General features: G+C 35.8%; 1 protein-coding gene across 6 annotated transcripts in view; it reads left to right on the forward strand.

Annotated features, from left to right (window-relative positions):
• The window catches only part of TFEC (transcription factor EC), a 141,685-nt gene extending 114,795 nt beyond the window's left edge, over positions 1-26,890 (forward strand). For 4 of the 6 annotated variants that reach the window (XM_068932839.1, XM_068932807.1, XM_068932817.1 and 1 more), the window contains 5 exons: positions 9,317-9,431; positions 10,322-10,378; positions 14,781-14,856; positions 20,880-21,027; positions 21,834-26,890. In XM_068932839.1, coding sequence (XP_068788940.1) covers positions 9,317-9,431; positions 10,322-10,378; positions 14,781-14,856; positions 20,880-21,027; positions 21,834-22,214 — 777 coding nt within the window. In that variant the 3' untranslated portion in view covers positions 22,215-26,890. The remainder of the gene's footprint in view (positions 1-9,316; positions 9,432-10,321; positions 10,379-14,780; positions 14,857-20,879; positions 21,028-21,833) is intronic. The other 2 variants (XM_068932812.1, XM_068932828.1) reach the window with 1 other exon arrangement.
• Positions 26,891-27,780: the final 890 nt, after the last annotated feature.

The raw sequence follows: 27,780 nt of genomic DNA on the forward strand, positions 1-27,780 counted from the left end.
TACAATGACTGATTTGTTATACACCTATTGACTAATTCACTTATTGACCAAATTCAATGCACACTTTGAAGTTCATATATGTACTTTAAAGACTGAAAAATAGTTTGTTGACTGGTAATGCTTAATAAACAGCAAAGGAATGACAAGGAATTAAACACATTTTTTATTTTTTGGTTCTCAGAAACACAAATACTAAACAAACTGCATTTTACTTGATATACAAAATGAACAGTGAACATGGTTCCAAATTTAAATTTCTACATTTGGGATGCAAATGACACTAGTGCAAAAACTTTGTAAAATTCTTGCTTTGACTTTTTAATTAAAATGAATAAACAAGGACCACATTTATATAAATGGGTGACAATATACATTTTTTGGCTAATATGGAGAAATATCCTCATTTTACAAAACTGTTCTTTGAAGTAATGTTATAAATTAGGTTCCAATGATACCGTGATTTAAGTGTTCTATATCTAGGAGTGGATGAGAATAAAATATTGTACTAATATTTCATATGTGAACACTTTAATCTGGATGTGATCTGGTTTTATCGACCACCAATAGACATTTTCTCTTGCAGAAATAGTAGCCAGCATTTTGGGTCAGGCAGCTGCTTAGTTTCTTCCTGTGACAAGTAAGGCAGTATGTGATGATGATTCCCCATTATAGAAGCTTGCCAAGTCTGTATGTGCAGACAGTGCAGATAGTCTGACCATGCGTAGTAGGTCCAAAGGTTCTCAGAAGTGTCTATATTGCACATCAACTACTCTGGATGTGTGCCTGTTTCTCTAGGAAAGCATATGGGTGTAGGCACTTAATATGCTGCATGCCTACAATTGTTATGCTTCCTGACCTTCTTGTGCATGACTGAACTAGATGGGCAAACCTTTCGTACTCACTGTTCACTCCCTGCCTAAGAACAACCCTGGAAAGAGGATAGTGGAGGAAGTTTCTGCTAGCTGGATAGTTCATGAAGCTTGCTTCCCACTTGCTTTCTTTTCCATAGCCACCTCAGACCTGGGCAGAACGAAGACCTCTGGTAGAGGCAGACTGCTCATGATGTCTGCCTTTCCCAGGCACGTCGTGCCATCTGATTACGTGCCTGGGCTTGTACCTGTTATGTTACAATGGAGAACTGAGGAGACTTTGGGAGAAATGGTAGCTGGAAATGAGCTTCCACCAACACGATTGTCTATCCTGCTGCCTGATCCCTGATCTCTCAAGAGAAAGAGGGCTATCTGATGAACGTGTCAGGACAATCCAGAGACTTTTGGTTCAAAAACCCTTGCTATGCTAGGTTTAGCTCGATAACTGCTAACTTAAAAAGTGTCTGTTCTTTAGAAATGTACATATCCTTCATCACTTCAATGATTAGTGATATCCTTTTGGAGGTATGGAGTCGCTATTTGCTACCTGAATTACTCTTCCTAGCCAGTCTTGCATCTCCAGAGTTTGTTGATTTGAGCTTTCTTTTATGAGAATAGATGAGTAAAATGCAATGGTGATTATGAAAAAGGTAACTGAGCAGGATTCTTTTCAGGGTAAGGGGCTGGCAAAAGAGAAAGCAATGATTTTGTTGAAAGAGAAGTACATGACTGGAGTCAAGAATCAATCTTCAGTTTCAGTTTATTTAATATTTTCATTACTGACCTTGGTACAAAAAATACATGTGTTCTGATGAAATTTACTGTGCTAGCAAAAGTAGAAAACATTGTCAATACAAAGAAGGATCAGGATATCATAGAAGAAGAATTATATGCCTGTGATGACAGAATAGTATAAATGGAAGGAATGTAATAGTACTGAGTGCAAGGTCATTCATTTAAATACTAATAACAAGAATGTCTGCGGTAAGCTGAGAGCTCATTAATTGGAAATGACAGAGAAAGATCTGGGTATATTAGTTGCTCAGAGGGTAGCTATAAGCCATCAAAATGATGGGACTGGAAAAAAGAGATAAATACGATCTTAGGATCTATTAAGAGAGAGATTTCCAGGAAACAGGGAAATATCCACTGCAGAATTCAGTGGGTACAAAACTTTTAGAATGTAGTAAACAATTAAAGGTATCCACCTTCCACCTTTCCAAAAGACTTATTCAAAGCAGGAAAGGTAGGATTGTGCAGATAACCCATAGCATGAAACATCTGCCTAAAAGAGCATGGCCTGTCCAGTTTTGCAAAATGAAGGCTTAAGGCAGCTATGATCAGTCACAGTAATCACATAGGGAGGTTAAACACTAAGGTTGAAAATGAACTGCACAAGCTAAAGGAGCATAGAAACGACAATAAAAATCTGTTTATGAATGAAAATGAAAAGAAAGCTTTTTGGCAGGCACTTAAGATCATTTGAATTCTGGAGCATGCTCCAAATAAAAATTTTGGAGACGCAGGACCTAATTGATTTTAAGATGAAGCATGATTGGTTTAAAGAAATGAATTATGTGATGCTATGATAATTGAACTCAATACCCAGCAAATAGTTTCTAGTCCTATGTCTCTTTGTCTAGACTGAGCATTACCATAATCAGTAAAATTTTTAAATTAAGAAAAAGCTGGCTGCCTTTGGAATAGGGTTGAGCAGTTATTTTCTATCTGTACAGTATTGACTGTGACACAGCCACGATCCTGACAGACTTGAATACAAACTGCAATACAGACTGCACTACAATCAAATCAAGCAAAGATTAGGCAGAATAGAAAAAGAGTTAAAATAGTATGTGATCATGTAAGTGAAGATTTTATCATTACCTATAGCTGCCTAGGAACTATAGGTGAATAGGCACAGGCAAGCGTCACTTCTATATTTTGTTATCTTATTAATAATCTTTCTCATATGTTTCTGGAAGACATGGAAATGTTACTTGGTTTGTGTCTCACTGAAATTAAATAATATTTACTACTAGCTACCATGCTATGGGATCTGGAATATCACATTCTTTTCTTAAGTTAGGAGAGAGTTTTCATGGCCTAGTAATGCTTTCCTTTAGAAAGAACATGACTTAGTATTACAGACTGCTAAGTTTTTGTGATCGTTGTTATCCATTGCCAGCTATCTGTGTGAGAAATGAATTTTTAATATTTTCCCATAGAGGCTTGCCTAAACAGCAGTTCAGACCCAAATATTAAATTTAACTGGCCCTTCAGGATGAGGCCTTTCCAGTACTTGTCTTGGACAGCGCCAGCAACAGCACCTGAAGGTGCCAGGCTGTTTTTGAGAATTCTGCATCCTGCAAGGTGCTGCTCGGCTCAGGCCAGGCACTTGTTCAGGTACTTGAGCTGAAGTATGCCTTTAATTGATCTAAACCTCAAAGCTGAGCATCTTCCAGGATTGAGCCCCATAAATGGAAATTTTCTTGTTCCAGTCTTCAGACAAAGGCATTAAAGAACCTGTGATACGTTATACAAAAGGAAGAGCTTCAACCCCAGTGTCCTTGCCAAATGCTAACTTAGTTAATTACAGTCTCCTTTCCTTAATTCTCCTTGAAGTTTTAATTAGATATAGTACTATTCTCTTCCAGTACCACATTGTCACTGGCTGTTCCCACTTGACTATATGCTATGTTAAAGGTTGTTAATCTTTTGTCCAAAGCTGACTGCATATTAGAAGCAGGAAAAATAACTAATTATAGACTTCTATTTTTAATATGTGTGTGCTCACCCCTTACAAGCTACTTGTGTCTGAATTCTCAGACACGTACATATAAATATATGTATATATAGTGAATGGAAAGGTCGGAAATGATGTCAATTACAAGGACGTCTCAGAACAACATAAATGTGTACCAATACACCTTATGACGACAGGAGGGTAAATAAATTCTTTCCTGGGATTTCTACATTTTCATACCCTAATGACTGTGCTTCCACGTCAGCCACTGGGTATACGTATCTAACTGAAAGCAAGCACATGCTTCTGATGCAACTTACTCAGTTACATTTTTAAAGTGCTTTGGGATTCATCAAGTTTGACAGCACTATATAACTGAATAAGATCATTATCATACATATAGCACATAATTATGCCATTGCAAATGATTTGTACTTTTAGTAAGATTGCATTGGACTCTTTGTAAGATTATGTCAATGTATATATTTATCCTGTAATGAAGAATTGAAAGCTGTTTGAAGCCGCAAATTTCCCTGCTGCATACATGGCTGTTTAAGAGATAAATTGCGTTGTGGTATATGGCGTTTTAGTGCACAACAAAATGACTTGGTGTATTTTAACACATAATTTCTATAATATATTGTGATAGATTTTTTAATTTTGTAATTTAAAAGTTATTTCCCAGATGTCTACATTTCTAAAGCAGATCCCTGCTTCGACAGACAAAAAAGTTTCTTACCTCATTTGTTTAGATCAGCAAAATTGCCCAATTTCTATCTGAACCTCTTTCTCAGCTGTATATAACATTAGCAAGCAAATTCTTTGGAATGTTTCATTCTTGATATCAACTCAGGGCAAATTCAGGTAGAGAGCTTCAATAAAATACTTTGTTAAATTTTTGGCTTTGTATGTTTAACTCCCTCATAATCAGAAAGGCAAATGCTTTTCAAGAAAGATCTAGTCTGATTTGCTTTGTTGTTCTCGTATGATTTTTAAAATAAGACTTTACTCGGAAATTTTCTTATTAAGAGCACAGTGAGGTTTTGAAAAGGAAGGTACATGTGCAAAGCCTGAAACAGTCACCTGAGGCTTCCTTTAGAGTCAATAAGAAGCAATAGGGGTAATTCAGCTCATTGCAAGTGTCCAAGGCAGGTCAGATGAATTACCCCCTATTACTTCTCCTGATTCTGAATCATAGCTTATGGCCATGATTCATGAGATCGTGATATTATGGCTTATTCCAAACACATAAGTTCATAGCAGGTTTTTCCATGTGTAACCATTTCTGCAGGAATAAAGTAACTGTAAACAGGTAATCTAATTTACTTGTGCTTTGTAAGCACTTTGCCCTCCTGTAAGCATGTAAATGCTGTGCCAGCTAACTGAGAGTGAAGATAGTGTCTCAGAGTGAGATCACTAATGGCTCTGTCCACAAAGAAGCTGTGTATCCATCATAGTGGCCACTACAGTAATGCCTTATATTTGAGTTTTCTACTAAATGCTCAGGAAGAAAGAAGCACTTTATAGTGAGACTGGCACAACTCCTTCTGTACTGAGTAGAATCATCTAGACTAATGTGGAAGGGAGATAGGAAACCTAAGCCAGGACAAGATGTAGGCGAGAAGAAAAGAACCTTCCTTTGTATGTCTCTTCTATGGCCAGATGAAAAAGCTGCTTATTCTGTTATCCAATTGTTCAGTGCACTGATTGAGACAATGAAAGACTTGAGGAAGTGCAAACCCACAGTTCTCCATTCCTCAAGAGTAGCTTACCTATGGATTATTAAAAATGGTCTTATTTTTCATATCTGTGCAAAAAGGAAGCTTCAAACAGAAAGATGGAGCAAGAAGACACACAATTCTGTAGCCCAGAAATTAGTGCTTCCAGATAGATGAATGAGAACAAAGTTTGTAGAATTTTTATGACAGTGTTCTTGAATAGGTTTGTCCTCTAATGTCCAAGTTCTGGAGAATAATTTAGGACAATTACCATAAGACCACGATTTCTCTCAAGTGGAGTGTTAGAAAGCTGACTTTGACATGCTTGGTGATTAACACTTGTGAATTGCTTTAATTAGTGAGTTTATAAGATTGTTACCATCAGTGGATGGATAACATGGGTTTGGATTTCATTTTCATCATCTGTGTGGAATTATGACCCTACTTTCCTCTGCCTGATAAAAACTGCTGAATGATGAGGTGAATATGCAGATAGAGACCATTTGTGTGAAACAAAGATGATGTGGGAGCTTTGGGAAAATATTTCATGCATTTCACTGCTTGATGGAAGAATTAATTCAGCCAGATATAAACTATGGACAGATATTCAGTTAGAGATTTAGATGCACTAGATGGTCCTGCTCCAGCAGTTGTACTGATGGAAGGAATCATATGAGTCCTTCTTATCACTCCAGGCAGAGTCAGCTGAATCAGATGAAATCACCTTCATCAACTGTGTAACCTAATTCAGCTGAAATGTTTGCCTGCCGCTTTAAGCTGAGTTTACCCACCCTGACTGTCATCAGAGAGGCCATTTTGAATTTTCATTGGCTTTCGGGTATCTTGTTGGTATTACTTTTTTATTGACCTCCAATTGGACTTCATAACCTTTTTGTCCTGGGGTTGGGCTCGGTCATTCTAATTTATGCCTTTGTGAAGAGATTACAGAGATTTAACTATATTTAGATGATAAAGATGGTGAACTGCTTGAAAAGTAGAAGTGATTGTCAATGTATTTCATGTGTTTGTGTCATTCATCTCAATCCGTCATTTAGAGATTCTGATTTTTTTTTTTCCACTAATAGTATTGATAACCTTACAAATTAAAACACTTATCATCAGTTTGGTGCAAGTCCCTGAACTCACCTGCACAACTGTGTGAAACATGCACAATATGATATAAAATGTACATATATGTTCATCATCTGTTAGATTATTTATGAGACTATTATATTATTTTTTGTGGTTACTGTTTCCCAGTGTTTCATGAGAACGGGAGACTAACCAATGAAGGCTTGATCCAAAATTCACAGAAATCAGTATAGGAGTCGCTTTAACTCTCAAGTCTTTAAATCCGTGCTGAATATGAAAACTATGTTTTCATATCATTTCAATAAGCCAAATTTACTTACATTAATGTGGGAAGTCCTTCAATATGTGTCTAGAGCTAATATGAATTAACTCTAATAATATAGTTATACTATCAATAGAACAAAGAAAATGCAAAGTTAAAGCTGTAGTGACTACTGTAATACTTGTCAGTTCACCACTCAGAAATGAAACAAAGGTGCTTAATGTGGGAATGTGCTTAGCTTTCAAATCCTACATATTAAACATAGCCTGTTCTTGGGTAATACTCAGCTGAATTCCAAACATTCTTTAAAAAAGTATTTTCATTGAGAGATCAAATATTTAAGCAGATTTTCAAAACTGACTTGGCGTGGTGATTTCTAATAGTATTTAAGAATTCTCAGTTGTCTTAAGTAACAGGCATCTCCATAAATTACTTAAAAATGGGCACATTATACACATATATTCAAAAAGAGTCTTGATAGTTTCATTCCATTCTGAGTTATTATAAGAATTTAATGTAAATTAGATTCTCAGATAATTTAGTACTAAAGATTTTTTTTTCCTTCCTGGAAAACAAAGCTTATTTACAATTGCATATTTAATTTAAAAATATAGTTAAAAACCGGACAGTTTCACACTAAGCAAGTCATTCAGAAAGTGTCCCAATTCAAAACAACTTGTGGCGAAGCTCACCGTCTCTGCAAGAAGTAAGAGAAATACTCAAAGTCTAAAAGCCGTTTCCCAGTAAACCTATAGCTGGAGTCTCAATAACTTGCCTGAGAAATGCCAGGTGCTCTGGGATGGATTTCTTCATCAGTTTTTTGTGTTTTAAAACTTTTAATGTATGCATGGTTTGTTGGGTATTTCCTTTTTCCTTTATTTTTATTTCTGATGCATACCTTTAACTCACCCCTGAAGCAGTGATATGGTCTACCTGGAGTCATCTTCTATCTGCAGTAGAAAACTTGATCTTATCATTTAATAAAGCTTTCTCAGGTAACTCCATATTTCATATTTCACGCGTATTTCAATAGACGCGTTTATGTCTGAAGTCAGTAGTTTCACCCACAATTTTTCTCATGCTTGGAAAAATGACTGTTTTTAAGAAGCCAAGTATATGCATAACTGATTACGATGAATTTAGTTTGTCCATATCAAACATTGGCAGCAATATTTCAGAAAATACAACTTAAAAACATTGTTTAAATCATTTTATACGTCATAAGCTGGTATTATCAGAGAGTGTATATGTCCATATGAATGTATCAAAGTTCAAGACCATAGTTAACAAAAATAATTACATTTTTTTAACCTATCATCTGCTTTTCTAGCCATAGCAAATATTATTTAAATAAGTGATACTAGATGAGTTGTATGCTAAAGATCCCCCCAGGTTTCAGTAATGCATGTTATGTCAAATTTCTTAATCAGCTCTTCTTTTCTTCTTGTCAGTTGGTCAAAATTAGAAAAGGCTTTTTGGTCTTGCTCCTCGTTCTCTCAGCTGTGAGATATTGCTTTTGTTATAGAAATAGAGATAAATATATATATTTTTTTCCCTACTCTACCTTTTCCTGGACCAGGCTAACACAGCCTCGGTATCTGAGTCCTTGCTTGTGTCCTAGAATGAAAAAAGTAATTCTACACAAAGATTGTATGCATCATAAAATGCAAAAATATGTTGCTTTGCATTCATATTCCCTTGCATGTTCTTGTCTGTGAATCTGAATTTGAACTCTTTTCATACAGCTGTTTTCACATCATCATCAGCAATACATAAGATATGATCGGTGATAAAAGGTTGGCTCTATGATCATAGAAACTGAGTGGAGCCTGAACTGTTCATTACTAAACTTCCATATATTTTAAACATTATTTTTGATGTGTAAAATTATTCAAGTTAAGAGGCCTGGGCTATTGTCTGGAATCCATACAAATGCACTTTGGCCTTACTTCTCTTCTAGGACATTCTGTGGGTTTGTTTAAATGACATTACATTTTAGAAAGGAAATAAGGATAATGGTATGCATGACTATATATGTTATGCATATTAAAAGTGTTAGGTTATGTGGTCTATCCTGACTACAGCACAGGTTTTTTAATTAAAGCTTATTCTTTCGTGTTCTGTCCATCCCGACTTTTAACTATCACATCTAACTAGGTCACTGAATTTTTATATTGTTAAAACATAAACAGTATGAAGTACCAATTTAGAGTTTAGAGATGTGGTTAAAAAATCGCTGGGAGTAGCTTAAGATTAGCAAGGTTATTTTTCCTTTCACTTAATTCATGTTTGAGGTGTAATTTTGGTAAACCTGCTGTTGGAAAATCTGCTACAGGACTACTTCCAAAACAAACACTAAGGACCACATCTTGCCATCACTCTGCAGGTGAAATCCGTACGGACCTGAGTTAAAAATCTGCCTTTGGAATAACAGCAGACTTTGACCGCTCACTCTAAATTTTCCTTAAAACCAGATAAGGGTAAATTTTCCCTTTAGACAATACATGTAGCTAATACTGAAGAATATCAAACTCGTTTTCACAGAAGTTTGCTCTTTGTATTTATGATGTTTTAATCTTTTAAGCCTTTAACTTATTCTGATTCTTTTTGTTCTTCTTTCCTGCCCCTTAAGCTATCTAGCAGCATTTTGGATATATATAGCAGTGACCAGGGAATGGCACCAGCTAACATGGGTCTCACAAACGCTTCTTGCCCAGCTACTTTACCTGTGAAAAGGGAACTCACAGGTAAAATAACACTGATATTTTAGTATTTTATAATTTCAAAAGTGATAGTATTTTTTGTTGAATAAATTTTACCCATGAAATAGATCTTCCATAATCATTGCCTGAGAACTTTGCAAAGCTTGTACTGTTTCAGTGAAGGAAAGGTAAAAAAGATAAAGGTGAAATATTTTTGTGTTCTCTACTCTAACAATTCAGAAATGTTTGCCCTATGGATATATGTGTATATATATATTTTTAATGAACATTATGCTTCTAATAGGACTAATTATTTTTAGGAAAAATAGTGGAGTCATCCACATGTTGGCTCCTGATCAACGGTTTAAATAAATTATCATCCATTAAATTTGTTCCAGGGTAGAACAAATGACTCTTTTAAAAGCTTACAAAAAGGCTATTCAAGGTAAATCTATATTAGTGGATTAACAACTTTAAAAGTTACATTCAGTTAATCCAAAGAATGCTAACTACCATGTACACTTTATTAGTGTCATTCAAAGGAAACAGTGAGTTTGTTCAATACGAATATCTAGAAATCTGATTAACTCTTGCATTATGGAATATACAATACATCAATGTGAATCTGGATTTGTAAGTTTTATCCTGATATGAAGTACAACAAATTGGAGAAAAACATTCCTCCGTGGCATTTCTACATATTTAAATCAATAAAAAATGTGCAATAACAAAAACTTCAGCAACCTGCCAGATAGCTTAAAAATTTAGTACTGCTAGGATATAGATTTGCTTATGATCTTGTATAAAAATAAAAAGAATAATAAAGGTATAGACTAGAAGCCTACTCCTAGTGAAAAGAGGCCATTTTGAAAAAGTGAAAGGAGGGCTGAAATTGCAACTTAAGGACTGTTTTAATAAGTGTTACTTTCTGTCAGAAGCAGATACACGAGCAATGGCAAAGGAGAGACAAAAAAAGGATAACCACAATCTCAGTGAGTATATGTTCATGTATGGCATGGAGAAAACTGAAATAATATACTGTAGCTACTATGTCGCTGCTCTTGTTCAAGATCAATATCTTGACTGGGTAATCAAATTGAACTAAGTCTGCAGACACAGAAAAATACACAGCTGTCTTCCTTGAGCTGAATTTCAAGTTTTTTTCGTTTCAAAAATATTTTACATATTTTAATGAATTTCCTCTCATATCACCTCCTGCTACTACGTTTTTATTCGACAGTTGCACACATATCCTGCACATGTAACTGTGCTTTCATTTTACTTGGTCTCTGAGACAGGATCTTTGAGAATTCCAGTGCAAAATGGACAAAAAAGGAGGAAAATAAGATGAAGATAGAGAACAGGGAAGATCCAGACTCTTCACACCTTCCTTTAGACTGTTATCTGAAGCACCAAGCTAGTGGATCCAGTCAGGTTAAATTTCTCCATCTGCAACGGGGTGGGGGGAATCGTTTACAGAGGGTAACAGACAGCTTACAAAGGCTAGTTAAGCCCCTAAAATTGTGGAAACCTTACATCAGAAAAGGAGATCAGGGCAGAACAAGGTGAGAACCGAGGTGCTCTGACTCTAGTCTGATGCATTCGCTCAAAACCCCTAACCTCTGTAAGCTATGATACACTTCTATTTCCTTTCTGGAGAACTGTATGGTCATACATAGATGTTAGCCATTTCGGTTCTAGAGGAACAGTCATTGGTAGTCTGGGTTTAGAACATAGTGAAGAATCTGTGCACTGATTTGGTTCGGTGCCTAAATATTGAACTTACAAATGTAAACAACATTTTTGTTTATCCAGAATAGAAAAATGTTTAATTTTTCTTCCTGAAAGTATAACACTAGGTAATTTTTCTGTCTTCTGAAAGGCAGCATTCTCTTTGGAAAGCACCAAATGAAATAACTACATTTTCCAGTTCTACTTCCCACACTTTCCAGCAGAAATAGTCTTATGAATTTAAACTCAAATCAGTAATTAGTTAATAAACTCTATTTAGCACTTTATTCTCTTACCATTCCAATGATCTTAGAGAGAGTCATTGCTTTACTTGCATAAAATCATGAATGTGGATTATGTGTTCCAGTACGATGTCCTAGCCACTGCTGCAGACAAGGTATCTGCTCACTTAGACTTTCCCAAAGGCATCTCTGTTTCTATCTGCATGTTTTTGTGGATTATAAACAGACTGAAGATTTCTGGGCTTCTTGCTAGCCCATCTTTTCTGAAGTGTCACTGCAGCTTCTGCTTGTCTTGATTGGGCAGAAATAGGGAGTTTATTCTAGACTAGGAAAGGTGATGGGTGTCTGAGTTGTCTGGAATTGCAGGAGGAGCAAAGACAGGAGCAAGCATACATTAGGCTTGCCAACTCTCACATTACCTCCACTGTTTATTTTGGTTATGAGATCATCCTTCCTACATACAGATGACATTAAGCATCTCAGTGAGGGTAGTACTGGGTATGTTTAATTGTCATTCACTACTGGAAGATAGTATGCCAGGATCATAGCATGCAGACATGGGCTACTTCATTGTGGTTTGGTACCAGGTGTAAACTTCAGAGCAAAGTCTCTCTGGGGATAGCTCTACTCTCTTTGACTTGCATATATTAAGGCATTGCATATAAAAGCATTCGTAGTGTGATTTAAAAAGAAAGCCCTAAAAATAAGCTATTTTATGAATGTCATTTATTTTTAGAGATGGTCTGAAAAATCAAATTTCAAAGCATGATTAGAATTATACCAGCATTTATGTTTTGGGCTGATTTAAGGCTCCCAATTTACTGTTATAAACAGAAATATTCCTGTATCTCTAAGGAGGAACTAGAAAATTATTCCTTTTAAGTGGTTAGCTCCTCAATCAAACCCTGAAAGGGAGGTTAGAAAGCCAAATTTTTCTTTGCCTTGTTTCATAGCAAGTGTTTAGCTGGCTCTTTTTTGATGAGTCTCTCTTGGAGAGCTTTTCTACTCTGTAAATATGAATTAAACAACAGTTACTAAGACTATATATTTAATGCATATTCTTGCTCCACAGTTATTTTACCAGCCTAACTTAGTTATCTTTTTTTTTTAATTGTTTGTTTGCAATCTGCTTTAGTACATTGTGTTTTCCTAAGAATTCAAGTGCACTGGTGCCCATGGGGGGAAAGGGATCACTTAACAATACACTCAAATGGACTATAATCCTGTCTCCTGAACATGTGAGTCACAACTAGAAAAACTGAGATGCTTTAATCTGATTGAAATTCATCTTTCTAGAGAGAGGCAGACAAGCTAATATGTTTTGCTGAGGCAGAGCACTTTACCAGTGTAATAAACAACACCTATGGTGTTCCCTGAATTGGAATCAGCCAAGGAGGTAATAACTGCAGAGTCAATTCACTAGCTGCAGCACAAACCTAAGAACCTCACTTAGACAGCAAGAAAAAAATATCTTTATGTATAGGAGGAGGTAAAAAATTAAAAGTAATCTATGTGATGGTGCTGAAACTGAAAGTAAAATGTTAGTAAGTATGACTATGAGAAGGCTGAAGTTAGTTTAGGAAGACCCTGTGCGCATCCCTTCTCTGAACACCTTTTCTAATATAGGTCTGTTGAGTTGTAAAGATTGTCTTTTTGACTTCTATTCAAAATCAGGCTGTCAAACTTTAAGTGCATATTTACATACATGGATAAAGCAGAACATGTATCCAATCTCCCCATGATCTAAGCTGGCCTACAGGGGTTAGCTTTGGTCGAGTGAAGTATAGCTGAATTAACATGGTGAACCCAAGGTAAGGTCTTCTGAGAAGCAATGGATAACAGAACTGGCCCCTGCAATGCTAGTCATGGACCAAAGCTGACTCCTGACCATCTAGTGAAGCCTGGACTGAGTCTAAGCATAAAATATGGAATGAGTGAGCTAAAGTGCAAGTTCATGCCAGAAGAATTTTGTAACTGGTCTATGATGGCTAGCACTACCACAACAGGACTCCTACAGCGTATATCCTTCTTCCTCCTTGAAATTTTTTTTCAAGTAGGAAAAGAGAACTTTTTTCATTTGTACAGAATTTCTGCATGGTCTTTCAATTTTGACAAAGTAAGCTACCCAGGAGCTGGAAATCATAAGCAACTGGCCCCTGATTATTCAGAGATCTGCATTACAGCACATGAATCCATGGTGTATCTGAGCTGCTATATTTGATCTCATAACTGTCTTACAGTGTTATCCACATTGCAACAGACTTATTGTATTTACAGAGCATCTATGTCTAATTTGTCCAATATGTCTTAGGACATTTTGGTCTCACTGAATATACTCTGTATGACATATTTCTGCACAAGAAACCTCCAAAAGAGAGATGGGAGAGGTCCTTTGGGCCTATCTGTTAGAGTGAGATTTCTGCATATAAAAGTAGCTGGAGAAAACCCAGCGAGGAAGCAGAAGCGAATTCTCTCTGAATTAGTCAAATGGGATGCAGAAAGGTGACAGGCCCTTTGTGCGAAGCGCAGGCACACACCTCAGTACAGACAGCCAGTACTACACTGACAAGGTCATCTGAGGGCAGAGAGAGAGGAAAATTTTAAGATGCATATTTTCTCTTTTTTTCTTTGTTACTATGCTGCAAATAAACTGATATATCATATATAGTTCATCTTTGGAGAAGCAAAATTTCAAATACAGCAAACAGTTTTGGTTATTTAAATTAAATTAAACTTTTTCTTTATTTTCTATGACTATTGAAAGTTATTGTAAATATGGTCATGCAGTCCATCACTGAAGGAAATAGAAGTCCTGAGGATGAAGTGTTTTCTGGAACACAAACTTTCCTCAGCTTCAGTGAAGGGATATAGTTGTAGTTATGCTATTTATGGTTTGCACTGCTGATACGCTGCAGCAGAAGAAGGCAAAGCAAGAAGCTGAAGTCTTTAACAGTAGGTAAGCAATAACCAGACTGTTAATCACAAACCATAACAGGAGTTTTGACATAACATGAACTGCTGGATGAGTTGTCTTTTATTCTCGTTGAAGTCATTGGCAACAAGACTTTCACTCTCTTCCACTGAGCTGGAAGATTTGTTGCATGGTAGCAGGGTGGAGAAAAGATACATAATCTTCACAAAAGGGATGTTTTTTCCCACATTTAAGGAAAAAATGACCAATTCATTCACTAGGAGTCCAGCTGTAAAGGGGTGGGAAACCTACCAGGTAGTGTATGATGATCCTGATCATGCAGTTTGTCTTGAGAGTACATCAGGGATGCAAAATATCATGCTGGAATTCCTATCTGAGGAAGAATATTCTCTCTATTGATTGACTTGTTTTTAACTAATAAAAATGTTTTATGTTGAACTTCTCCAAGAATATTTCACCATAAACATAGTAACTGTTTCTTTTTAACAGTTGAGAGAAGAAGGAGGTATAATATCAATTACCGAATCAAGGAGCTTGGCACACTCATCCCCAAGTCTAATGATCCGTGAGTTCAACAGTCTTTCCTGTAATAATGTTTATAGTTTAAAAATAATTAAAAAAAAGGTTGCATATACTTGCCCTAGGGGTGAATAATGGGGTATAGAATCTACTATGCCAGGTCATTGGCTCAGATCAAGCTGTTAAAGTAGCACATTTTTTATAGATTTTTGGTGGCTCTTAGGAAATCTTATGTTGAAAGCACAATAAAAGGAAAGCCGACCTAGTAATCCTAGGATGTTAAAGAGAGGTCTCCATGCCACTGTGGGGAGAAACACAGTTCAACACCAGAAAACCCAGCCCTCTCTTCCTGGGAGCAGTTGCTTGGTGTCTCTGGAAAAAGGAGTGATGTTTCCATCTCTAGCCATGGGCCCTCTAGTGGGATAAAACAAGATATGTGTTGCAACTGTCTGCAAAAAATAGTTCAGTCTGTAGACTGAGCATTTTTCAGAAGTTCCCCCTCCGTGGGGGGAAAAAACAACAGTCCTGAAATGCAAGGTACTTTTCTGATAAAAATAATAATTGCTATAATTGCTATAATAATAGCATTTTATACTAATGCATATACTTACAGTAATGCAAAATGCACATTGCTTAAATTATACTTGCATTCCCTGAAAGCTTATATTTGTCATCAGAATGCAAAAGCCCCCTCAGTAGGAAAGCCTACAGCAGGATTAGCAGTAGCAATTCCGTGTGATATTTAATGCTGGACCTGAACCTTAGATTTCTCATGTCAGTCAGGGATGCTTTAAGATTGTACAATGGTACGATTGTGACTTTCATAAAACTGATTATACAGATTTTTGTCTTTATCGTTCGCATGTCAGTGCAGACCTGCATGTTGCTTCAAAGGAAAACATCTATTGATACTTTAGCCTTTTTTCCCCTCTTAGGACTAAAAGTTTTGCTTATTTTGAAGGTTTTTACAAAAATCTAAAGCTATTTGAGACTTACATAAGTACAAGTTTGGCATGGCAAGCTACTTTGAATGAAATAACCGTAAGAAAGTTAACATGCCACAACCCTTCTGAGAGAATTCACAGACTCTGCTTGTTCTACAGCAGCAACCCAAGATTAGACATATGGGCATGTTGCTGTTATTAATAAGAGTTTAGGTGTAACAGCTGAGTTAAAACACGAAGCACTTTGAGCATCTGAACAGTTTTGCTCACATGTGATCTCCTACAAATACATTGGTAGATGGGTTTTAATTTTGCTCATGTACCTCTTCAGTATTCGAGAGTATTTGGCAAATAATTGAAAGATTACTCAGAAAAACAGTGGATGGCACTGTTGGTTTGCAGCTCTAAAGCAATAATGGAAGCAAGTTATACTGCAACTAGAAATGGAGATAAGGCACAAATTCCAATTATGATTTTTGACAGCCTGCAAAGTGTTTTAGTTGAGTATTTTGGTTTGGATTCAGATTTAGTTTATTAATTTTTTCCAAATGTAAATATCTAGACTAATCACTTAAACTGTTCTTAAAAAGAATGATCTGGACTTGCAATTTTGCTTCAATAAATGGATGATGGATTTTACTCACTAGTTTTGATGGTGTTGCCTTGTAAAAAGGATTCAGGAAAAGATCCTGAAGACATCACCTTTTCTTGTTTTAACCTCCAAACCCATGGATTATTTTGATGGTATGACAGCCGTAGGAGTTTAGGTTTATAAAAGCACTAGGTGAGCTTAGGTGTCCCAAGCTCTGAGGACTGCTGTTTTCAAAAGGGTGATAATCAGTACTGTTTTCAAAAATAGCCTTATTTAAAAGCTTTCAAACTGGCACTAAGAAAAAAGATATCAAAATGTGCTGGTCACTCTTGTAAAGTTTATGTTGTAACATAACTTGGCTATAGCTTGGTGCCAAGTTAAATTAATCCAAAGGAGAAATGTAAACAAGGGTTGTTGGTGGTGTGTGTGGGGGGGATTTTTTTTTCTCTTCCTTTAAGTGTAAAGTCATCGATTTGACCATGTGGTTTTGTTGGCTCTGCACATTAAAATCATTATTTCTTTCTAGAATGGTCCTGCGCTGCCAAATCATAACTTAGTGTCCTTACTCCCTCTTTCAGTTCTTGCTTTTTCCTTCATAACACCTTACCGTGCCCCCAATCTGCCCTCTTCTTTGAAAGAAAGGGATATATCATTTCTTACAATATTTTCTCTGTAACATTTTATCACACGTAGCATTTTCACCTCATATATTGATTTGAAAAGATCCCTCTTATAGGGAGGACTTAGCTGTTAAAAGAGACATTATACTGATGCTTGGACTAATGACAGTGAAGCAAATGAGCCTTTGCATTGAAGAGTAAATACTACTATAACTGAGTCATTGTGGTTAGCGTGTCCATCCCAGATGGCTTGTTTCAAGAAGATTACTTTCAAACTCAGGAACAGAAAAGGATATTTTTAATGCCATTTAGAAGCCGTTAATGATTTAAATTTCTTAGTATTTGTTGGGTTTTTTTATTTTATGTTTGTTTTGTTAGTTATATGGTGCACTTATTTGGCTGCTGCAGAGCTTCTGACTGGCTCAAAACCTCCATTCTCTTTGCTCTTTATTTAATATGAGAAGCGTGGGTTACCTTCTTAAATGAACGTGTGTTTTAAGTTCATCAGCATTGGAAAATGGAGATAAACCTAACAGGTCTCTTAAGTTTCAAAGAACAATCTCTTTTGTTTGATTTTTCAGCACTTAGATATACAATCGATAGATGCTCCAGAAATGCATTCAGACTAGAATTGTTAGCATAGCAGGAAAAAAAAAAAATTTCCTGCAAGATTTGTAGTCATTTTATAGAATCAAGACATTCAGAGAATCACTCATGATTTGGGAAGAATTAGCGATTGCTTTCACTCTCTCTGTTCTGAAGTATCTGTCTGTGTCTGAGGTTGTGTTCTCTGTGGACAGACAGTCTCACGGCTAGCACTGCCAAGCTTAATGTAAAGGAAAAACTTGTGTATGCAGATGCTCTTAGAAAATGGAAACTTGCTGCCCCTTTCAGGACAACACAGTTAGTAATTGTACAGGTCATCAAAACAGGTACAAAGTCCTTCAAAGTATTTCTTTGAACAAGCACAGTTTGAAGATAATTTCTGAGAAGAAGGGAGAGAAGTGGTCTGCAAATATTTTAGTGAAGCTCAGACTGCATCTGTTGTTGGTAGCAGCTCTGTGACTGGCAAACTCTGATTGTCACCTCTCACATACTGTGTTTTTATTAATTAGTTTTAATCTTAGATGATCAGGTGCTCTTGTCCTTCCTGCAGTTCTTCGACTTGTGTAAACTGGGGAAGCTCCTTTGATTTCAACAGAGTTAAGCTAATGGAAAAGAGCTGAAGATCTGTCTCATGGCTAGGTTTATTTTCCCCTAAATAGATGGAAGTTTCACTAAGTCTCTGGGCCTTTAGTTTTGTAGGGCGACTCAGCTGTAAAAGTTAGGAGGAACTAAGAATTGGAGACTGTATAAAACACTATATATACATATAGTTTTTCATTTTTTGCCAATTTTCCATGCAAAATATGTCAAGTGTGGCAGATCTTCATTAATTAAGCTAGCTAATACATCTGTAACTTTCTTGAAATTTCATATTATTGTACTAGTTATATCTAAATGTGCTGATAAGCAGTCAGTTGACACTATGCTGGTAGCTGTACTAACACACAGGCAGACAGACACAGACATACACACAGGCCCAGTCCTCCTTGGGCTGATGCCCAGGCCTGCAGGACCTCAAACTGCTGTCAGCAGACCTATTTCATGCCTAGAGTTGCTCACCTGTAGCAGTATTTGCAGGACTGAAGCCTAACATACATACCATAAAAATGAAGATTTAAAAACAGTAATGAATGAATAGAGAGTGAAAGAGTAAAATGTAAAAAGAACTCCTTCTACCTCCAAAGATTAGTTAATCTACATCCAGCTAGATAGCTTCAAAACAGTTATGAATGCCACTGTTTATCTAGTTTTATAATTCAGATTAAACAATTTCAGATAAAATGACTAAAACTAACAGTGGCTGCTCACATTTTTAAAGAAGATTCTCAAATGACTTTGTGTGTCTCATCAGTTCAAATTTTATCTCTATTTTATACTAGGTAAGAATGGTATAGAAATCTCTAAAAAGTAGTAAACAATTTCCTAACAGCATTTCTATTATTTTTCATATAACTTTGCATCCAATTCAAAATTTAGAATTTTCAGAAATAACTGAACAGTGAAAACTAATCTGAGCGTTCCTAAATTCTCCTTATGCGATTGCTTTTCTTGGATTTAATCCATTTTTCAAATGCTAAAAACTCTTTTTTTCTTCCAGTCATGGATGAATCTGCTTGCCTGCCTGCTAAGCAGAGCTAGACACGTTAGAGACAATTGCTGGGCAAGCACCTCACCCCTCCCTTTGCCTTCATCCCAAAGGATGATAACACTCTTCTTACAACCCTGTGCATCTCCTGTGTAGGGTGTCTCTCTGCTCCTCCAAAGTGCTGTCCTGTGGCTGCTGTACAGTGCTCTGGGCTAAACTAGATGGAGAATGTCTGTGATGCAGAATCAGTACAGATATCCTTCAGCATTTCCTTTTGCTCCTGGTACAAATGAGATGTGGAGTGAGAGACTCATTGATTTCTAAGGTTGCCATCATCAGATTAAATATTTCCTTTGGTATCTTCCTTTCAGATATTAGAAGATTTAGCTTCATTCAATATTGGTCATTTAATAAGACACCAACTAGTTTATGTACATACGACTAGAGATGTCAAAAATAATGTTGGATAAACACACACAAGCATGCGTGTGCTCACACATGTGCACACATAAATAAGAATCAGGAGGAATTCTCTACTTGCAGTCGGATACTGACCAGTAGGCTTGCTGTATACCACACTTCATCCAGCACAATATTTTCATGGAAAGATTTAAAAATCTCTTAAAGGGATAATAGCAACCACTCTGTGATATTTTTTCCTCTCAAGCATACATACCTGGAACAGGTACTAAAGAATGGCCCAAGCTGGTTATTTCTCAGATTATTATCAGTTTAAACGGAGCAGTTTTGTCCCTCTCAGGCTTGCTTTATAGGACTAGAACCTGTGTCAATCTTCTTGATCTTCTTGCAGTGAAGTGCATAATTTGGATAATTCCTTCTATCTTTATATTTAATGCAATGGTGCCCTTTCTTGTATTATAAAATACGAAACTTTATCAGAAGTTCAATATTTTTCAATAAAATTCATTCTTGTTCCAAGGCCTACCATCCATGACATCCCTTGAACAAATACTAAGTTTGAGCATATGCATTGTTGATAATATTACTACTTGTAAACTGGAAGTTAACACGTGGTTTCCTCAACCAGGGACAGTTTTAATCTCATTTTTTGAGATATTTATTTTGAGTTAGGCTCTGTATGTAGCTATGCTCTTTAACCTACCGAGTATTGTTTCAAGCTTTGTGAACAGACTTGATCAAGAATTTTTGTCATACTACAGTCACTCTGGTTGCCAAACTGTGATTTGTCTGCTCTGTCATCAATAAGGAGTGGCATTCAGCACAGACAATTTTTTTTTCTCAGCTAGCATAAAAGCAGCCTCATTAGTAAGTCAGGTAAAAGGAGTAGTATATTCAAAATGATCTTTAAAAATTTAAGCTTAAGTCCTCAGTAATGTATATTTCCTAGTTCATTAATGCAGAAATACTGCACATAGATTTTAATCTTAGAGTTAATAATAAAAGCAATTTTCACTAAAAATATAAAAACTGTAATGGTAGAATCATGATATTGCATTTAGCTCTCCCACAAAAAGTCACTTTATTACTTTCTTTTGACACTTATTTTCATTCTGGGATTAATTTTACTATATAAGGGCTTCTTAACTATTCTATTAAAATTTCCATTCAGAAGCAATAATATCTAAGAGTGAATAATAGTCATGTAAATCATTATTTCATATTAATGTAAAAGATTTTGTAAGTTCTTATGAATTCTGCTGACATGCACAATTGTGAAAAGGTTATCTCTACATTCTGCAGTGATATGCGCTGGAACAAAGGAACTATTTTAAAAGCATCAGTGGAGTACATCAAGTGGCTACAAAAAGAACAACAGAGAGCCAGAGAATTAGAACACAGGCAGAAGAAATTAGAGCATGCTAACAGAAGACTTCTGCTTCGAATTCAGGTTTGTGTAAGAGTGTTGCCTTGAATTACAAAGCGTTCTTACTACTTACCCCTCATCAAATTTTATTAATCTATATCATATTTCCCCAAATGCCATTTATTAAAAATGAATTGATTTTTTCCCCTGTTTATTGCTATATATATTGTGAAGATATTTGAATCAATCCTGGACACTAAATGTTCTTCTATATTTTCATTTTTCCTTGGTAGCCATTTCACATATTATAATGCCTTCGGTATACTGTGCTATGTTATACTGTCACACATCATCTGCTCATGTGACATAAAGCATCAAAATATGGCTCTACATGGCTTGAAATGCATGATTAGAGTATATCTATACGCACATATGAGATTATATATACATGCAATCAATCCCAAACTATGGTGATACATACAGATATCTGTATGTCATAAGCATCAACAAGTATAGAGTATCTTCTCTTTCTCTAGATAGCAAGCCTGATCTTCTGTGGATAATGAACTAGGGAGTTGTAACATTTTTCTATCACATATATGCAGTAGTACAGGCAACAGTTTTGGAGGGGTTGTCCTACCTCTTATGTTCAGAAGATCTGCCTAATGATAGGAGTGGAATTAGAAAGAAACCAACCTATGATGCGGTTCACTGCAAATTATCAGAGGTTAATGATTATTTAAAACATAATTTCACAACTGAACAAGAGGTCTAGTTGTTATTATTTGTAATTTGCATATATTATCTGTATATTTCTTAGTGCAATCATTCTGAATACACTGTTTTCTCCTCCAAAATAATTAGTGATTTGTTTCTGTTTGAAACACTAGGAACTAGAGATACAGGCTCGTGCACATGGTCTTCCTGTCATGTCTTCGCTCAGTGCTGTAGATCTAGCTGCCCAGGTCATCAAGCAACAGTCTTACCCAGAGGAGAATGCTGTGGACTACTCTCAACAAGTATCTCTAGCCCATGGACCAAATTCTGATGTTTGTGATGGATCAACAGCTTTTTCTGATCCACTTTCACATTTCACAGATTTGTCCTTCAGTGCAGCTTTAAAAGAAGAGCAAAGGCTAGAGGAAATTTTACTGGATGACACAGTATCACCATTTGGAACAGATCCTCTCTTGTCTTCCACGTCACCAGCTGCATCGAAAGAGAGTAGCAGGAGAAGCAGCTTTAGTACAGATGATGGAGATGATTTATAAGAGCAGAAAGGGCCTCGTAATTCTTTAACCACTTGCAAAAAGACAGAGTTGAATGTAAGCATGATGTTTGCGCTTATTTCAAATATGAATATGGAGAACCACTGTAAAGATAAGTTACTACGTGGCAAGGGTTTAAACAAGCCCTTACCTCACAGGAAAATGAGATGCATATGAAGTCATATCACTCTACCCTGAATGCACAACAATTTACTCATAGCTGACATTTGCACAAGTTTTTCTTTACTGGGAACATTTTTTTACTGTCTTTCTCTGTTTTTTTTTTTTAAACAGCAGTATGAAAATTGACGATGGTTACCCCCCCAAAAATACACACATTACAGAAGTGCATTCAAACCCTATTCAGTCTGCATTCACTTATCTCTGCTCTTTCATGAGGTTTAGGTATCTACTAATTTCTTCTTTTATAAATAAAATGAGAAGTTTGTATTGAAAGTTCTAAAAGCATGTAAAACAATAGGGAAATATTTAAACTGTGAAGTATATAGGAGACAGCTATTGGAGTCTGGAAAAAATGGACAGTAATGCTTTTGTACGCGTGAAGTGAGCATGAATTTAACACTGTATAGACTTCTCTTTAAAAGAAAACTAAAAATCTATTAAGTGTTTCATGGAATCCTGTTTTTACTTTCATTTATAGAAGAAGATCAGACTTTTAATGTATATTTTAATGATACAGAAGAAAAATGGAAGCTGACATAATGATGGAGACTCAAAAGAACCCATCAAACAGAAAAAGATATAACATTGCAGCCAAAAGTGTTCAGAAAGACCCTATGGATGTACAAGACTCAGCAAAGATACTCTGTGTTACAATTAACACAATTTAAAAGAATCGCTACTGGTAATAGTGCTATGTCAGCTGCTTATTGCACGAGTATTCAAGCCATGTCTTTATTCTATGGAAGTGATCAGAATTCAGAGATGAGATAGTATGCTCCCTGATTACTTCAGTTTGCTTTGGCAGCATAATAAGGTTTTTTTCTAAAGGGACTGTTCCTAATCCCTACCTACGCCTTTGATCCTTTTGGAAATGGAGGGAAATTAAAAGATTCCCATTACACATGTAGAGACAGGGAGAATTTAACTTCAAATTTGGCTTTGGATTCACTACAGAAAAGCTGAAGAGGTAAACTTCTCAAATCAAAGGGGATATTCCTAAGTGCTGATATTATGCACTGATTTCCAGAACTGGCCTGCTAGGAGTGGGCATTCACAAAATGTGCACTGATGACTCAGTAAAGGCTTGGCAGCTAGAGGGCAGCTAGAAGACATACCATTTCTGTACACAGTGAAATTTTGGAGAGTGATGTATGTTCTTGGAGTATTTTAAGTGCAATCATTTTAAGTGTGCCAGCTTATTTTCCCGTGTGTTAATATCACAAGTTCTTCATAGCTCTTCCTCATTCAGAGCCAGAAGTTGGGAGTTCTCTAACAATTCAACATATGTTTCAAAAGTGTGTATTAAGCTTTGCTGCCACGGAGCCTGCCCCACTCTCTGGAAATGTTGCGTAATTGGGAACAGCAAGAAGAGGCTAAGGTGGATTGTGAATGAGTGAACTGAGTGAATGTTTTAAATGTGTTTAAACATAATACCCATGAATAGAGCATTCATCTAGCAGTTTCCTCATTTTGCTTCTTTTATTATTGGCTCTCCAAGTGGGCTGTCTAAAATGACTAGTTCTTGTGAGATCTGTGTTCTTCCGAGGCCGTTAACCATTCCTAAATAATCCAGATAGTGTCATGGTAGTTTCTTAATTGCAAGGTTAGCAATGAGATGATAAATTACCTCTAGCTGGCTATGAAAGATGATGGAGTATCCAATTTAACAAGAATAGTTGTGTTTTTAGGAAACTCAGGCAGTTGTGTTAGCCTATGCAAACTGCTTAGATGCAAGCTGAACAGAGTAGGCCCTATCTTCTTGTTAGATATGTGTTCCCACATAGCCTAGTACAGACCTCTTCCTCGACAAAGGCTCAGGTGTGCTTCCACTGTATGGTTAAAAAACAGGAATAGCAACCAGCAGGGTTCTGGTCATTCTCATCTTTTTTCGGAATAGAGGAAAGACAAATGCATATCAACCAAAAGTAACTGAACATAGGAGAGAACAGCATTTTAATTGGAGTGCTTCTATAAATTAAGTTCGTTAGGAAAAGAAATCACTTTGTCATAGCTTTGCCAAAGACTAGCTAATATTGAAAGCTGAATACAAAATACGGTGGCTTAAAAGTAACGTTTATTCTCACATTATGCCTAGTGTAGGATGTGTATTGTCCATTTCAGCTGATGAAAGCAGAAGATGCTTAGTTGATATCGAATGCCATTTGTCCTTGTACTGCAGTTTCTACTACATTAGTTTTAAATACACCAATGTGAATTGCTCATAATGGAGAAAAAGAAATTAAATATGAATGTATTACATGATTTTCCCATTGAACTTTTACATGGGAGTTAGACCATACTTCTGAACTGTATTGACTTTAAATAACATCCTGAATTTCATCACTTTTATAAGCACTGTTCTAAAAAAACATTATAGCACATCCATTAAATTTTTTAAAGTTGATTTTTCATTCTTCTGACAATTGTTTCAGTTTGAAGCAAATTTTTTCTTTTCCTGCATGAGAAACCTAGCAGGAGAGAGCAACTGCTCCTTTTGCAAGATATCATATTTTGTCTATCACTAAACCTGTTCAGGCTGTCTTTATTCCCCTCCACCCCGAAACACTAAGTGTATCTGTGCCTGCAGGTGTATATTATGATAATGTTGTTTCACTGTCATCACGTCTTTTTCCAGTAGGAAGTTGTTTATTTAGTATCTTTATTAGCAACTATAGTTTGTGTTATAGTATTACCCTTGAAATTAAATGGTGATACAGGACACCAAAGATGCAGTCTGTATATGCTCTTAATAATCTAGGATATTCAGGAGATGAATAGGTGGTACGGAAGATATATATGAGTGTTGACAACCCTGCTCCAAACTTTCTGGAATAAGCACTCCCTCTCCCAACTCAGATTTAGTGAGACTGCTGTAAAACTTGGAGGAGCACTTAGAGCAGGGCAGAGCTCAGTGCCTTCAGGCTTGCGGAGATGCACAGAGGAAAGGGATTTCATGACTGCAGGGACAAATCCTGATGTCCTTACTCAGGCAGAACTACTTTAGTGACCAGAGGATTTTTACAGGACTAAAGTCTGGTGCATGCAAAACACATTTTCAGTTATTTCCTATATGGATCTGTTTAATGCAATCTCATGGAAGAGCCGCATAATATATCTATGGCTCTGGGTCTGGAGAAGAATTTATACTTGCACACTTTGACCTCAAGCAGGGGAAAGGGTGAGGGAGACTGACTTTTTTTTTTTTTTTCAAAATGTACTAAATTAGGAATTTTTGCTTGTTTTCCGTAGCAGCTATTCAAAACTAATGAACACATTCTTACAGAATACACAAACCAGTGGACTGATAATTATACAAAAAAGAAAGGGAGCTGAAATATTAACATCTTGTTTAATTCCTGAAATGGATATATATACTATACTAAGAGCAGAAAACTAAATTTTTCACTGCATATAGTTGAAAAGCTACAGTAAGTGCAAACAGTTTTAACAGGAAAGCAGTTGCTTTATATAGTAAAATAACTAAATATAATTCAGTCATTTAATCTTAATAAGAACATTGTTATTGTAATACCTTTTGACTTTAATAGGGCTGTATATATGAATGGAGGATGTAAAATTATTGTAATTTAAAATTATGTTAAGTCTCTTAGATGAGTAAAGGCATTTACATTACTATTATGAGACTGTAGAATATTTTTATAATAATTGCTATTTTTCATTGTTAACCATATATTGTTAACCATCTTGTTTTCTAAGTCAGCGTACGCAGACAGAATGTACTTTATTACACACTGTACATGCAATCTTTTTAAAATTACATTTTATACATGCTGGTATTTTATGTTTATTATATGAATACAATTAAAGGACTGAAATTAAAACATCTCTTTATATGTCCCTTGTGAAACTTCACTATACAGTCCCACAAAGAATGCCATCACAAGAAAATATAATAACATCCGCTAAGAACATCTGAGATACCTGACAGACAAAACACTTCACAACTGCTAAACATTTAGTCCATTATGATACATCATGATGCAGTAGCCTCCCATTAATAAAAATAATTGATACATTCTTTAATACGATCTCCTGCCATCTGCTTATTCCTGCTGCTAAGGCTTTGATTTATGGAAAGTGTTTTCAGAATGTTGCAAAATTGCTAGCAGGCATGATGATATCTGTTAAATCACTAAGAAGCTCTACAAAACCTTTTAATGTACTAGATGTTCCCCAGACAATCTAGAATAAACAGAATATTGTATTTTAAGATGTAAAACATTTTTTTAAAGCTGATAATTAGGTAGCATTTTGGCACTTAAAGATACTGTTACTTAATGAATTAAGTAAGGATTTGGGTAGCATTTTGAATTCTAATATGAGAAGTGTTGCTTTCTTTAGAAGATATTTGGTGCTTTCTCTGCATGAAATGATGCAAAAATTTTAAGTAGTAACATACATTTCAGATATGGTTTTGTAATAATACATTTGTTTCTTGTTAAATAGTGCTCTTTGTGTGCATCAGATAAACATTTTATTTGAAATAAAGATGCTCTCCCGACTCTTATTATTTCACTAAATCATTAAGACACCCCTATTAATGTTAAAACAGAATAATATTATAAATATTACTTCAAGTTCAGTGATTAGCCAAGGAAAGAAGCTTTGCTTTTTTACATATTTATTATGCACTTAGGATTTGATCATGAAAGGTGCTCAGTTCCTTTGTGAAGCAGTGAAAGCTCTCAGTCCACTTTGAAGAAAGGTAGTGCTTAGCCTGTTGCAGAATCAGACTCTTAATGATTAAATAAACAGGATCAGAAAATAAAAATCAGAAGTTATTTCAAAGATTTAGAAAAGCACTGCATGATACACTGCTTGAGTGAAAACAGTGATATTAGAAATTGACAGATGAACAGATCTGAGGTTAGCATCATTTGTACTGGCAACCAATGGGATATTAGGGGAAAACCTGTGAAGTTTTGATAATAATCAGTTGCCAGACCAAAAGTCTGATTTTTAAGGGGATTACAATAGCGAAGTATGCTGCAGCTTATTGGTTAAATCACTGGTAGCCATCAGGTTAAATATATATCAGTTTCATTAATTGGCAACCACAAGACAAGTGTTCTATATTCAAGGTGGCAATGATTTTGATATAATCCACCACATTGTGGTTAAGTATATGATTCATGTAATAAGAAAAAGGTGCCTCCAGGCTATTGTTCCTAGCATGGATTAAAATTTACATATTGCTTCTCCTTATGTCAAAACATCTGGTGCCTGCAAATGCTAACATTTCGTTAAAAAGTTTCACAAGATAGGAAAAGTGGATTGGAAACATTGCATGTGAATCATTCAAGCATTATAATGGAATAAGAGGCTGAGTTATGAACAGGCAGATTGAAGAAAACAATACTGTAGT

This window comes from Struthio camelus, chromosome 1 (assembly GCF_040807025.1).
Source record: "Struthio camelus isolate bStrCam1 chromosome 1, bStrCam1.hap1, whole genome shotgun sequence".
Classification (NCBI taxonomy): Eukaryota; Metazoa; Chordata; class Aves; order Struthioniformes; family Struthionidae; genus Struthio; species Struthio camelus.